Source organism: Nycticebus coucang, chromosome X (assembly GCF_027406575.1).
Source record: "Nycticebus coucang isolate mNycCou1 chromosome X, mNycCou1.pri, whole genome shotgun sequence".
NCBI lineage: Eukaryota > Metazoa > Chordata > Mammalia > Primates > Lorisidae > Nycticebus > Nycticebus coucang.
The window spans coordinates 31,502,012-31,515,760 of NC_069804.1; the positions used below are offsets into that span (position 1 = coordinate 31,502,012).

The window sequence follows — 13,749 nt, forward strand, 5'->3', positions numbered from 1 at the left end:
GGCTGGTCTTGAACTCCTGAGCTCAAGCAACCCAACACTCAAAAAAAAAATTTTTTTTTTTTTTTTGAGGCAGAGTCTCACTATGTTGCCCTCAGTAGAGTGCTATGGTGTCACAGCTCACAGCAACCCAAACTCTTGGGCTTAAGTGATTCTCTTGCCTTAGCCTCCCAAGTAGCTGGGACCACAGGAGCCTGCCACAATGCCTGGCCATTTTTTTTGGTTGCAGTTGTCATTGTTTAGCAGGCCTGGGCTGGGCTCAAACCTGCCACCTTCAGTATATGTGGCTGGTGCCCTACTCACTGAGCTATGGGTGCCAAGGCACAATTTTTTTTTGGAGACAAAGTCTCACTTTGTGGCCCATGGTAGAGTGCCGTGGCATCATAGCTCACAGCAACTTCAAACTCTTGGACTCATGTGATCCTCTTGCCTGTTTTTCATTTTTAGTGGAGATGGGGGTCTCACTGTTGCTCAGGCTGGTCTGGACCTCATGAGCTCAAGCGATCCACCTTCTCAGCCTTCCAGAGTGCTAGGATTACAGGCGTGAGACACTGCACCTGGCATAAAATGTGTCATTTTTTATGTGTAATTTCGAAATGAATCACATAAGAAAATTGGACTCAGTTCACACAGTATATGGTACTGGAAAATTTTGGAGAACTTGAGATTCACTGTATTTATAAGCTTAATTTATTTAGATGCATGTGAATTAGGTACTGGGGAGGTTTTGGTGGTTTGAAAATGTTTCCTATGAGACATTATACAGACCTGAAAATAAAGTACATAAAAGGTATAAATGCATTTTAGAACAATAAAATTCAGACTACTCAACTTGAATAAGGCTGCTCACTGAAAGTGACTTCTGTATGCAAACTGCATTCACACATATAAAAATAAAAATTGTAAGTTGAACCTAAAGGTTTAGGAAAAATTATGTTTTAAAATATATATTGAGTGGAGGAACCTAGCCCGCACTAGCTTAACCAAGTAATCAGTGTCTGCACCAAGAATGGGATAAACTTTCCTCATAAGATTCCTGGTATGATGTGCTGAAGACATCCTGGCATGTCTGGTAGTCCTGCCAAAATGCATACCTTGAATCTAACCATGAGCACACATCACACGAACCAAAAGGCAACCACATCCTACAAAGTAGGCTTGTACTCTAAAATGTCAGTCTTTGAAGAGAAAGAAAGGCAAAGAAACTGTTCCAGATCAAAGGAGATTAAAGAGATATGACAAATAAATGTCACAAGATCATGAATTAGATCTCAGACCAGGGAAATACCTATAACAATAAAAGATACACTTGACAATATTCGCATGTGGGCTGTGGAGTAGATGATAGCTATATAGAATGTGACATTTCTTTCATTGTACTGTGGCTATGCAAGGGAATGTCCTAGTTACTAGGAAATGTACTTGTGTATTTAAGTGTAAAGGGGCATAGTGTGTGCAACTTATTCTTACAATGCTTCCAGAAAGCATTTTCATCAAGAAAATTGAAAAAAAAAAAAAGGAACTGGAGCAAAATGTAAACAGTTGGTTAATATGTGTAAAAGGTATATGAGGGTTCTTTGCACTGTTCTTACAGTTTTCCTTAGGTGGTAATCTTGACTAAGGTTGGTGTCTTCCCCAGAACCAGTTCTTTTATCTCCTTAGTGCTGATACTGTCAAGAATTATAGACGTGGGCTCGGTGCCTGTAGCTCAGCGGCTAGGGTGCCAGCCACATACACCAGAGCAGGCGGGGTTGAATCCAGCCTGGGCCTGCCAAACAACAAATGAGAACCAGAACCAAAAAATAGCTGGGCATTGTGGCGGACACCTATAGTCCCAGCTACTTTTGGGAGGCCGAGGCAAGAGAAATCACTTAAGCCCAAGAGTGTGAGGTTGCTGTGAGTGTGAGGCCTTGGCACTCTACCCAGGGTGACATGGTGAGACTTGACTCTGTCTCAAAAAAAAAAAAAAGAATTATAGAAGTATGAAATTTTCTTGAAGCAAAAAGTGTAAATTGCCTTAATTCATATACTTATTAATAACATGCCCCTCCCACACAGCAAGCACTATGATGACTACTGTTATTGCACAAAATTTATCTCCCAAGCTTACCCCGTTTGATCCAGAAATCTCATGTCTGGGAATGTATCCCACAGATATATTTGTGCAGAAGTGAAATGGTAAAATGAAAAATGTGCAATATGTTTGGTCACAGCAAAAGACTGAAAATAAACTAGTCTACTAAACAAACCATTTAATAAAAATCTTCTTGTATATGGAAATATTACACAGGTATAGAAGAGAGAAAGCATTTTATATATGGGACGAGCTCCTGAGTCCATTTTTAAGTAAGTCAAGCAAGGTGCATCAGTGGATGCAGAGCGTGCGATCTGTGACAGAAAGGGGAAAAAAGGAACATCTATTTTAATTGCTTATAATAAAGATACTTCTTTGGAAGAATACACAAGAAATTAAGAATGTTTACTTCTAGAGCAGGGAGGCTGATGTGGGAGATTTTTCATTTTTCAATCATGTGTTTCCTATTTAAATAACTAAATTAAAAAGTATTACAGTCCAATCAAGAGTTTTTTGTAACATAACTGCGTGCTTTATTAAGATACACAGTAAAGCAGTAATATAATACAATAGTAAGGCATATATTTGGTGAAGTCTGATATGTTGTGAAAATGCAATAAAACTGAAGTTTAAAAAAATAATTAGTAAATGTTACAGTGTCGGTGTTAAAACACAATATATTATGATACTCAAGTAAGAACCCAGTACCTGAAAACAATGACATAACATGCCACGTGATGTTTATGCTTCAGTTACATTGATTATGATTTACAGTTTAATACTCGGTGGTTATAAAGAACACGAAAGAATGTCCAAATTATGCTTAAAACACAGCAATAAAGCTCTCAATTTTTATTCAAATATTTTGACAGACTCACTCCAGAACTAACGTCTAAAAGATTAAAACAAAATTATGCACTCTATTTACCTCTGATTTTAGAATGAAACTTAAACCTCTTTAGTAGGATATAAAGCAACCCCTTGTTTTAAATCTTGGTTAAAAAAAAAAAAAATCCTTGGGTAAAGGCAAGGTCCAGTGTTACATAAAGGTAAGACTAAAACCAAATCAGCATGTAATTTGTTACCTTAGAGCTTTGGGTTTTCTTTTGGAAATTATAAAGGAAAAAGAAAATAGAGAAAGATGGTCACGCAATAGACAGATAGTGAAGCTGTGAAATCAGGTGTGCACAACTATCAGGAACACCCCAAAACCAAAGTGAGGTAGAAATAGCATGAGAAGCTGTGTTTGATGTTAATTATCATTAATAAAATAATGCACAGAACTATTCTCCAAAAGTTACACTTGATGCCAGAGGTAACAGATTTGCAAAATAACCTGTGACTTCTATTGTAAGGTTAAAAAAAAATAGTAATAAAATGACATGAAAGAGTAAAGCTTTTTCCTACCAGTCCTTAGCTTTTCCTCTTGGGTTTTTCTTCTCTTTTCAAACAATTTTTGTTTGTTTACATATGTAATTAACCTGCCTAATCCACCCCAAAGGGTTTGGAGTAGCTTTTTCTTTTGGAACATTTGACTGGATTTGCCTTCGCACTTACCAACCTGTGTGGTAGAGCAATGCAAAGGAAGGAAACAGCTCCTGGGCTTCTGGGTTGATAGTCATCAGTATCACAATGCGATGGGGTTACCATCTTACACATTTTCTTAAGGGTTATTTTAAATTACGTCTTCCAGCCTTTAAAAACTCACTGCAATGGGAAAAGAAATCTACAGAAACAATAATAAAAGCAAACCACCTACTTCCTTTGACAGAAGAAGGCAGAGTAATTTAGTTGTAAAATTAGATCATTATGAGCATTCATCCACTCCTTTCCTTTAAGAGTAGACTGCTTCCTCACAGGGATTGGCTGGGAATTCATAGCCCTCTAGCCCTAGCATCCTCCTCCTCCTGCTTGAGAGGTAAAATTACCTTCTCCACTGAAGCGTCATTAAATCTAACCCATGGCATTGCTAGCAGCAGGAAGCTGAATATAATCTACCAGCGGATTACTCTGATATAGTAAGTTCTGTGTATTCATTCCCATTAAAGAAAATTCAGTACCTTAGTTGTCAGTGGAAAGTTTAAAAGGAGAAACACCTGGAGCCCTAGACAATGTTTTAGTGTGGTAGTTTCCTCCTGGCTTCGGTCTCCAGGGAAAATTCATCCTAGACCAAGCAGGTAAGCCTGGGTGACTAGAAGCGATTTCTTTCCAGTAGGAAGTGGCAGGAACATTTGAAGAAGAAATTTAAAAGGTCTACTGAAATTCATATCTAGTTATCTATATACCTATAGTATTTATAGACATATAGATGTATAAAATAAAACCCCACAGCCAGCCCCACGCAGTCAATAATTCCCAAAGAGCAATGCAAAGTAGTCATTTGGTGGTGGTGGTTGTTAGAGAAAGTCCTATCTTTAATATGCAATAAAAGAAAAAAAGCTATGACTCTCATATGGATATCACGCTAAAAGGATGCAAAACAATGTGCTGCCTCAAACTTTGTGTCTGTGTGTCTGTGTTTGTTTTTAGGGGTTTTTATAAACAACTTTTTTTTTTATAAAGCACACTTTAGTTTACAATCTTTCTTTATAACTGTTAGAAATTTTTAAACAACCCAAAATGCGTTCCATATAAAGAAATGGCAAGTTATTTAGCTATCAAGATTTTACATGTAGTTTTCTTATAACTTTTTTTGTACAATTGCATAGACGTGTAAAACCTGCCATTGTTAACAAAACAATAACAGACTTAGAAACTACTGAAATCTACAGTATGGTACCACTACCCTTCACAAAAATATAGATTTTATTTCTTGTAAACGCTTACTGTCTAATCCTCTTTGTTGTATGAATATTATAAAAACCATGCGGGAATCAGGAGTTGTAAAACATTTAGTCTGCTCCTCCTTCATCTGTCATGACTGAAACTAAGGACTCCATCGCTCTGCCCAAATCATCTGCCATGTGGAAAAGGCTTCCTACATTGTGTCCTGAAAGCAAACAGAAAGAAAGACTTTACAGAGGGTGCCAATCATCGCCATAATTCATTCTCTGCCATTTGAGAGACCATTCCCCATTTCTGGGTGAAGACAACACAGAAGCTGCATTGTGGATGTACAGGACAGAGTTTGATCTCACCAGTTTCCAGGATGAAGCAAAGCCTTGTTAATGAAGCTATCGCACGTTGTTAGTATCAGCTTAATGTTGGATCAGGCTACTGGTGTCGTTTAAACGGAAAAATGTCAAACAATACATCGTCCCAATGTAAATACCATGTATTAAAATGATTCCATGGATAAGCCCAAGATTGTTATCATAACAGGAATATTACACAATGGGACACATTCTTGTCACCTTGCTATCTATGATTACGGTCTTATTTTAACATTGTTTACTATGAAACCACCACCACCATCATCACCAACACTATCACTACCAGCTCTACCACCCCCACCAACCATCACCACCACATAAAATTTTCCTTTCTAAGGCTGTTTCAAACTGTTGACTGACTTCTGAGACTATGATGGAGGTGATTATTTTCTACTTTTACTTGGGTTACAAAGCAAACTCTTTTGATTTAACCTTTTTGTACACTTTTAACATCTGAATTAGGAAGCTTCAGAATAAAAATCACTTTTCATGGCCAGCCTGGTGCTGAGCCTGTAAACTTAGCACTCTGGGAGGCTGAGGTGCATGGATTGCCTGAGCAAGAGGGAGACCCATCTCTAAAAACAGCTCAGTGTGGCTTGGTGCCCGTAGCACAGTGGTTATGGCATCAGCCACGTAACACTGAGGCTGGTGGGTTCGAACCCAGCCTGGGCTAGCTGAACAACAATGACAATTGCAACAACAAAAAACCCAGCCAGGTGTTATGGCAGGCACCTGCAGTCAGTCCCAGCTACTTGGGAGGTTGAGCCAAGAGGATTGCTTGAGCCTAAGAGTTTGAGGTTGCTGTGAGCTATGATGCCACAGCACTCTACTGAGGGCAACAAAGTCAGACTCTTTCTCTCTAAAAAGAAAAAAACACCCCACTTTTTATTCCAAATTACTCTAGAGCCTAATTATAGTATTACCCACATTCATTGCATGGATGTTGGTATCCTGTGACTTTATCTTTGATCTCCTCCTAAATAAAGGTTAACTATCAGGATAGCCTCTTAATAATAATGTATCCTAAAGTACTAGCATTAATATCCCAGGATAAGAGCAGAGAGAGACCCAAGGTCCTTGGGTATTTTGTAGCAAAATTCAGATCTGGAAAAAGATAATCTGAGACACAGTTTGTGGCCTGCCCTTTCAGATATGTCTCATATTTTTATACAGCTAATTTTACTTCTTGGCCACTGGAAAATTCTTGAAGGGGTATCTGCCATTCAAGTACTGTCTTTGGAATGGAAATGTTTTACTAGGCTATTACTACCTTACTAGGTATCAACTTTACAGATTCCCATAAAAATTGTTAAAATCCGGGGCGGCGCCTGTGGCTCAAGGAGTAGGGCGCCGGTCCCATATGCCGGAGGTGGCGGGTTCAAACCTAGCCCCAGCCAAAAACCAAAAAAAAAAAAAAAAAGAAAAAAATTGTTAAAATCCCAATAAAAATTAAAGATAGATTAAGGCAGGTATTCTCTTCTAATATTTATTTCAAGAGACGTGTCCTTTTTAAAAAACACAAGAAGATCTGAAGAGGATTCATGGGCAGGCACTTGAACAGTGATGGAGCCAGATCGATTTGAGACTTATTAAAAGTTAAATGCCATTCAGGCATTTATATTAAGGTGACCAAGTTTGTAATTCTCTTTGCGTTTCATCAGTGTGGCTTCATCAAGAACTAATTATATTTAAAAAAATCATTTTGGATTTTGGTTGAGACTATAAATATGAAAACTTTTGCCTATGTACTATTCATAAAGCGGGCAAAAGTTTGACAGCCCTCAGTGAAGAACTGAAATCAACAATGGGTTTTCTATGCCATAAAAATCATAAGAAAACCCAGTGGGATCTTTGCTGGTCCTTACAGCTCAGAATACAAATATATAACTGATGCCCCCAGGTTGGAGGGCTTCTCCTGTTATCTTTTTTTTACTTCTCAGCAACCCTGGGAAATCTGCAAAACTATTCATGCATAATTGAAAATAGATGGACTAACTGCAAATTTTAAATTACCAGTAATCCAGCCATTAACCAAACCAGCTATTAACAAAACCAGTAAAAACCCCAAGCAACAGAATCGCTTAAGCCCAAGAGTTTGAGGTTGCTGTGAGCTGTGATGCCATGGCACTGTACCGAGGGAGATATAGTGAGACTCTGTCTCAAAAAGTAAATAAGAACTTCCAAGAAACTCAATGTGGGCCCAATAAAAAGACTTTCCAGAAGGTAAAAATGTTTCCAAAATTAAAGGAAATATCCAATCCTTGAACAGAAAAAAAAAAAAAAAAAAAAAAAAAACCCAAGACCCTTACAACCTGATACTGGAATGCAATTCAAACTATTTCTCATGACCCACACCTGAATACATTGTAGTTTCCCTGGGAGCTAGAAAGTCTATTACAAAATATAAACAAAGAGAAAAACTCATTTTTCCTGTCAGTTTATTGATAATCAAAAAGTACCTTCGTAGACTGTGTGCGAGGGGATGTGAACTATAGCTCAACAGATAATAAAAAAAGCAAATGCATTTATATAGCCAAGTGGTGCTTCTATTCCTTGAAATGGTTCATTTACTACCTGGAAGGAAAATTCTTGAGTCTCTCAAGAAGTGTAAGTTCTAGGGGTATCTGCCATTTAAAAATCTGCCAGGGAAAACAGAGGTTCATTATTCTTAATATACCACACACTCTCCCATAAAATGTTGGACTGTTTAAACTTAAATTTTCACAAATCACCCTATAGTCATCCTTATGCTATAAAATGAAGAATCTTTAGAGCCACCTCACCATATCTATGTTATACCTTTTGTTACTTCATTTATGAATATTTGTTCCACCAAAATAATGATTTTTTTTTTTTTTTATTGTTGCAGTTTGGCCGGGGCTGGGTTTGAACCCGCCACCCTCGACATATGGGGCCGGCGCCCTGCTCACTGAGCCACAGGCGCCGCCCCAAAATAATGATTTTAATTTGTTTTCATGGAGGCTTTCATTAGATTCTGAAAAAAAGTTGTACATCTGACAAAATACTGCCCCAAAGAATCATACTTCAATCTGTTGGAGGTGTAAAACTACACTGTAAAACATGGATATAAACAATTTTTATATTGTTTATATAAAACAATATATTGTTTATATATCTGGTTCTATTATCCATTTGTGTAGGGCACAACATTAGTGAGGTCATTATTTTTACCTGGCAGATCTTCCTAAAGTCCAAATTACAATCTCATACTATAAGTGCAAAAGAGTGAAAGCAGCCAGGATTCAGGCCTTTGCAGTCAGCTTCCAGCACAAGCTGACACAAAAATACGGCGATAGAAAGTCTTAATTTAATCCATTCTTAAGCAAGGATTATTGAACACAAAGGCATGATGCATCGGACATTAGGACAGTTGTATGTTTTTCCAAGTTGGTGCTAACTGCAACACATTTAGTCTCACACGCCACCACTGCCTGAGGGAGTTGTTTTCTGCAGTGATTGGAATTGAGACTTTCTGGCAAAGATTCAAGACCTCAACAGCAATCTGGCGCTCTATTTTTTAAAAATACAATTCCCAAACAAATGGTTAGCATTGAACTGGCAAAGCCAGAATACTGTAGTGAAATGTGATTATCTTTACCCTTCTCTGTAATTTAATCTCTGAAAAAAAAAAAAAAACAAAAAAACAAAAAAACAAAAACCCCAAAACTGATCTACTGCATATTTGGGGTATTTTCATAGCATTAAATAAGTCATTATTGTTTGGATTCCCTGGCTTCTGGAACTGTGTACATAGACCTTGAACTACCTGACCATAATACATCTCGGGCAGTAAGTCTTCCAACTCTATAGGACTTTAATGATATGTGCAGTCTTTTTCTAACATTCCTTCATGAGTGAGACAGTTTTAGGGTGGTCAGAATTATGGTGTAAGTTTTCACAAAAAGTTAAAAAATAAATTTTAAGGGGCACTTACCATAAGAATGAACCCAAGAAGTGTCAAGTACAAAGTACATGAGCCAGGCAAACTGTCAGAAGCATTTAATGCTTTAATTCCGGTTTCCTTCTCCTCCCAGCCTACCACTCCCTCCCCGGACCCCACCACCCAAAGCCTTAGAAATGAGCACTGGCATAGACATATGGAAGGATCATTAAATTCATTGGACTTGTATGACACAGCGTTGGTAGAATTTTCTGTATGATTCCTTACGTTTAAATGAATCCGTGGCCACTCTTTGTCCATCCTTTTGCTAAGGATCCAGAATTATCTCACATAAGGACTCTCTACTTATCCAACCTGTCTCCTGGAACAGTACATACTCTTACATTACATACTATTGCCATCTGATGGGATAGTTTTCCTTCTGTCTTCCTGAACAATAAACTCATGGTAAGGACAATCTTGTGTCACCAGGGCTGTCACTCAAAAATCTGTCATCTAATAGTCACTTAGTTAATTCAATGTTCCTGGCAGAGACAGGACAATATTCCTGGCAGAATAGGAGGAACCTTCACCTTTCAGGGATAAAACCTCAAACCACATTCAGTGCTGATGCACCCTATCCTTTTCAACCCATACACGGGCATTTAAAAACCCCTCAAGACTCCAACCTGCAATTTCTTAACCTAATTGGTTGTTGTTGTATGTACCTTCAAATGCCCAATCAAAAGGAATGTCTTCCAAAAGGCAAGTTGAGATGACATATGTTTTTGAAATCGCACTTTATCATGTGGCAGTGCAGCATAAGAGTTAAAAGAGTCCAGAACCAGACTACCTGGATCCAAATCCTGGCTGTCACCTTGGGCACACTGCTTCCCCTCTCATTGACTCAGTTTCCTTATCTGTAAAATAGGGTTCATAAGAGCACCTACCTCATAGGTTTATCGTGAAGATTATATAATGAAGAAGATGGCAATTGCTGACAGCAATGCTTGGCACACAGTCAGTGCTCAAAAAATGTTAGCTAAAATGGGAAGGAAAGAGTATAGGAACCAGGGAAAACTGAAACAAAAGGAAAATGAAGTCATCCCAGAAGAATAGAAAGCAAGGGCGCTGGCAGAAAATGCTAAGGTCCTGGAAGTAGAAGAAAGCTTTATGATTCACCAATTATGTCGAAGGCTAAATTTATTTTGAAGATTTTGTTTGTGTTGCAAATGGCAACAGATGATGGACTGTGGGGTTCCAGCAGGGGACGACAAAGGAGTGCCATTTTAAAGAGACTCCTGCTGCCCTCAACCCCTGGGTCCTGTCGTCATGGTGATGACAAGATGAACATTTGAGGAATGTTCCTCATGAGCTGCAAGTGGAGAGGTGACTACCATCTTTAAATGGTGACGCAATGTGTCATACACATACATGCGCGTGCACGCACACATTTTTTACACAAATGCCAAACACAGAAAGCAGGATGAGACAGACAGAAGCCATGGCTGTGAGCCTGAATCTCACTAACCTCTCTCATTGGCTTTCCAGGGGTATTTCTTCCTTTAATAATAGAGGAAGAGGCAGAGATATCAGGAAGGGAAAAAAAAATGCATAAATATACAATTTCATACCAATTTACTTCTTTTACCAAACAAATGTTGAGATGACAATTCATTTATTCCCTTCTGAAAAGAAAACAGAAACAAAAAACCCAAAGACACATCTAGTCAAATAACCTTTACATACATTTAAAATCAGTGCAAACAGATAACATGATCTAGGAGACGTCATTAATAGAATCCATAGAGTTCACGTATTAAACTGAATGAAAACTGGCACAGAATCAAAATCTGACAGATCAGGTATTGTTTTCAAGGGCAACTCAAGCTTAATGTTCAAAAATCTCAGAATCTCTTCATTCTCCACTTGACAATCAGCACGTGGAAACACAAACAGTAGTTGACTTTGTGTGCCAGAAGTCTGCACCCCAAATGCAAGACAGAACTCTGCATGCAGGGTGGGCTCCATCCTCTTGGGATAATTTCTTAGTAGAAGCTGAGCATGTCCATGACAGGACTGGGGGGTATTTGATATAACAGAAAAGATGAGGGGAAGAACTAAGTTCCACTAATGGACAAGCCACAGACCTAGATCTGAGAATGTGCTTTCAACTTCTCCCTTGTTAATTTAATAAATATCAGGAGCCTTGGAGAGTGAATGGCTAGAGACCCACTGGCCTTATTTCATAGAACCCTGTATCTGTATTCACTTCTTTATTTTTTGAAAAGTGCATTCCGATGAGAAAGTATTCTATGACAGCATTCATAATTAGAATACTAGACAGAAAAGTAGGAGCCTCTGACCATACCAAGCATGTCATGGGCATGTAATTTCCTTTTATCTCCAGAATCTTCAAGCTAAAATACTGGTTTTCAAACTGTTTGTAGCAATGGGACTCTTCCTAAAATAATCGTATATGGAATTGCAGTTATTTAGAGCAGATCAAAGCAGAGCTGTGTGAGGTCCTGTACAGGATCCCCCTTCCTCCTTGACCACCATGCTCAGGGACTCTCAGAACACTAAAACTCCCTCAAACAATTTGGGAACTATTAGTCTGGAATGGGGAAGTCTGAGGGTACAATTCCAATAGGAGTTTTTCACAGCTCAAGTATAGAGTTCAAAACTTTTAGAAGACATTTAAAGGTTTTCTAAGTATGACTTTTCCTTTCCCCCCTTCCTTCCATTCTGCCCTCCTGTTGTCGCCCTTCCTCCTTTCTTCCTTTCTAGTCTTCATTCTGAATTTTCCTGAGTCAGAGATTTCTTCGGATATAAAAACTGTAGCTTGACCATATAAGGGCCAGGCACTCATGATGCTCCTCAAGCCAGGGAAAAGAGAGAAAAATGGGTACTGGCTCTTCAGCTCTGAGCGTTACCAGTGGTAGACCAGATGACAGGAAAGGGAGGAGACTGTCATTTCCTCCTTGCCAGCTCGAATAAATCCCAGTATGAATTACCCCTTCCTTTTGATTCCTTTAGGAAAGTTTTCTGCTTTTATTAAAAAAAACCCTTTATATTTCACAGTTATACCATGTGGTAGCAGAATTAATTCCCTTCTAACAACTATGAGTTCTTTGAAGGTAGGGCCCACATGTGTGTACCCATCCCCTGATCCCCAGTACTTTATATTATACCTAAACACTATTGGTACTTGATAAATGCTCACTGATGTGAATTAGTGAGTAGCAGCTGGCTCATGGCCTAGAGTCCTCCTGAGTTAAAAGCAACTTGACCTTGACTGCTACACTTGAGCTTGGATACCAAAGGCTGGTAATTTATTCTGGTTTGTTAACTTCGGTCTTTTTTGAAAACTTTGTAACTTTGCCTATTTTGAAAACGTCAGAATTCTGGGAAGGACAGCACTGCTAGAAAGCTCTTATGATTTAGTTTCAGAATGCAATTATGGTTCTTGAGTGATTAAGGCTGCGCATCTTTACGAATTCAACACCAAAGCATACCCAGAGTTCAGTATCAACCAGTCACTGGCGAATACGCAGCAACAAATGATTTCTATTTTGTTTCAAGTACTTCTTCAGAAACCTTATTTTATGTAAAATGGACCTCCCAGAGCTAGTTAACACTAATCTCTTCCAAAATCCTTTGTCATCACTTGGATCCCAAGATACTCACTGACACAGTACAAAAGGAAGCTCTTCTTTTCATCAAAAATAAATAAATAAATAAATAAAAACAAATTTTTTCTACTGCATTAGGAATAGCTTTACACTGATAAAATAGAGGCTACTTGGTTGTAATATTTTACAAAGTTCTTGATAAAAGCGTAACTTTATAAATACATTCCTTGGAAATGAGTTTCCTCAGACTTTCAATTAGGGTGTCCATCTGGCAATGTGGTATGTTGGCAGGAAATGAATCAAGGGGAAAGGGAAGTATGCCAGGGGAGTCCTGAGACTAAATAAAGTGCTTGGTCAGGCCCAGAGAAGTCTAGTTTCCTCGGGCAGTATGAACTTGACATTAATGATTACAATTCATTATTTCAGAGTGAGAATTGCAATGCATTACTGTTTCTGGGGGCCTCTACCTTCTTTTATCTTAGTTCACTGACAGTTTCAAAAAGTTAAGGAAGAATGAGTCCCTTTTTAGAATTTCTGTTTCAGTACAAGTCAAAGAAGATTCAAATGTCTACACTTTAAATACTGAAAAGCTGCATGCTCTTTGGTGAACATGGATATAAATCAAAAGCACAGTTTTGTTGAGCTGAAAGTTGATCAGCATGGAAGCCTGTGCCTGTATACGTGTCACAGTAAGAATGGACAATGAAATAATAGTATAAATAAGGGATTGGGACATTTTCCCTGTAAGGGGTAAGACAGTAAATATTTTAGGCTTTGCAAGCCACAGTCTCTGTCGTAACTGTTTTGCTCTCCTATAACTACTCTGCCCTGGGTAGTAAGAAAGCGACTACAGACAACATGTAAATGAGTTGGCGCAGCTGTGTTTCAAAACGCGTTATTTATAAAAACAGGTAGTGGGCCAGGTTTGGCCCACGGGCTGTATATAGTCTGCTTGTCTTTGGTATAAAGGGATAATTGCTCGAATCCTTT

The 13,749-nt window shown here is 38.4% G+C and overlaps 1 protein-coding gene across 12 annotated transcripts in view; it reads right to left on the minus strand.

The window, feature by feature from the left end:
• Positions 1-2,580: 2,580 nt before the first annotated feature.
• DMD (dystrophin) overlaps positions 2,581-13,749 on the minus strand; it is a 2,416,375-nt gene continuing 2,405,206 nt past the window's right edge. For 8 of the 12 annotated variants that reach the window (XM_053581215.1, XM_053581214.1, XM_053581218.1 and 5 more), the window contains one exon: positions 2,581-5,060. In XM_053581215.1, the coding sequence (XP_053437190.1) occupies positions 4,963-5,060 (98 nt within the window). In that variant the 3' untranslated portion in view covers positions 2,581-4,962. Of the gene's footprint in view, positions 5,061-10,655; positions 10,688-13,749 lie in introns of all 12 variants that reach the window. The other 4 variants (XM_053581217.1, XM_053581221.1, XM_053581225.1 and 1 more) reach the window with 1 other exon arrangement.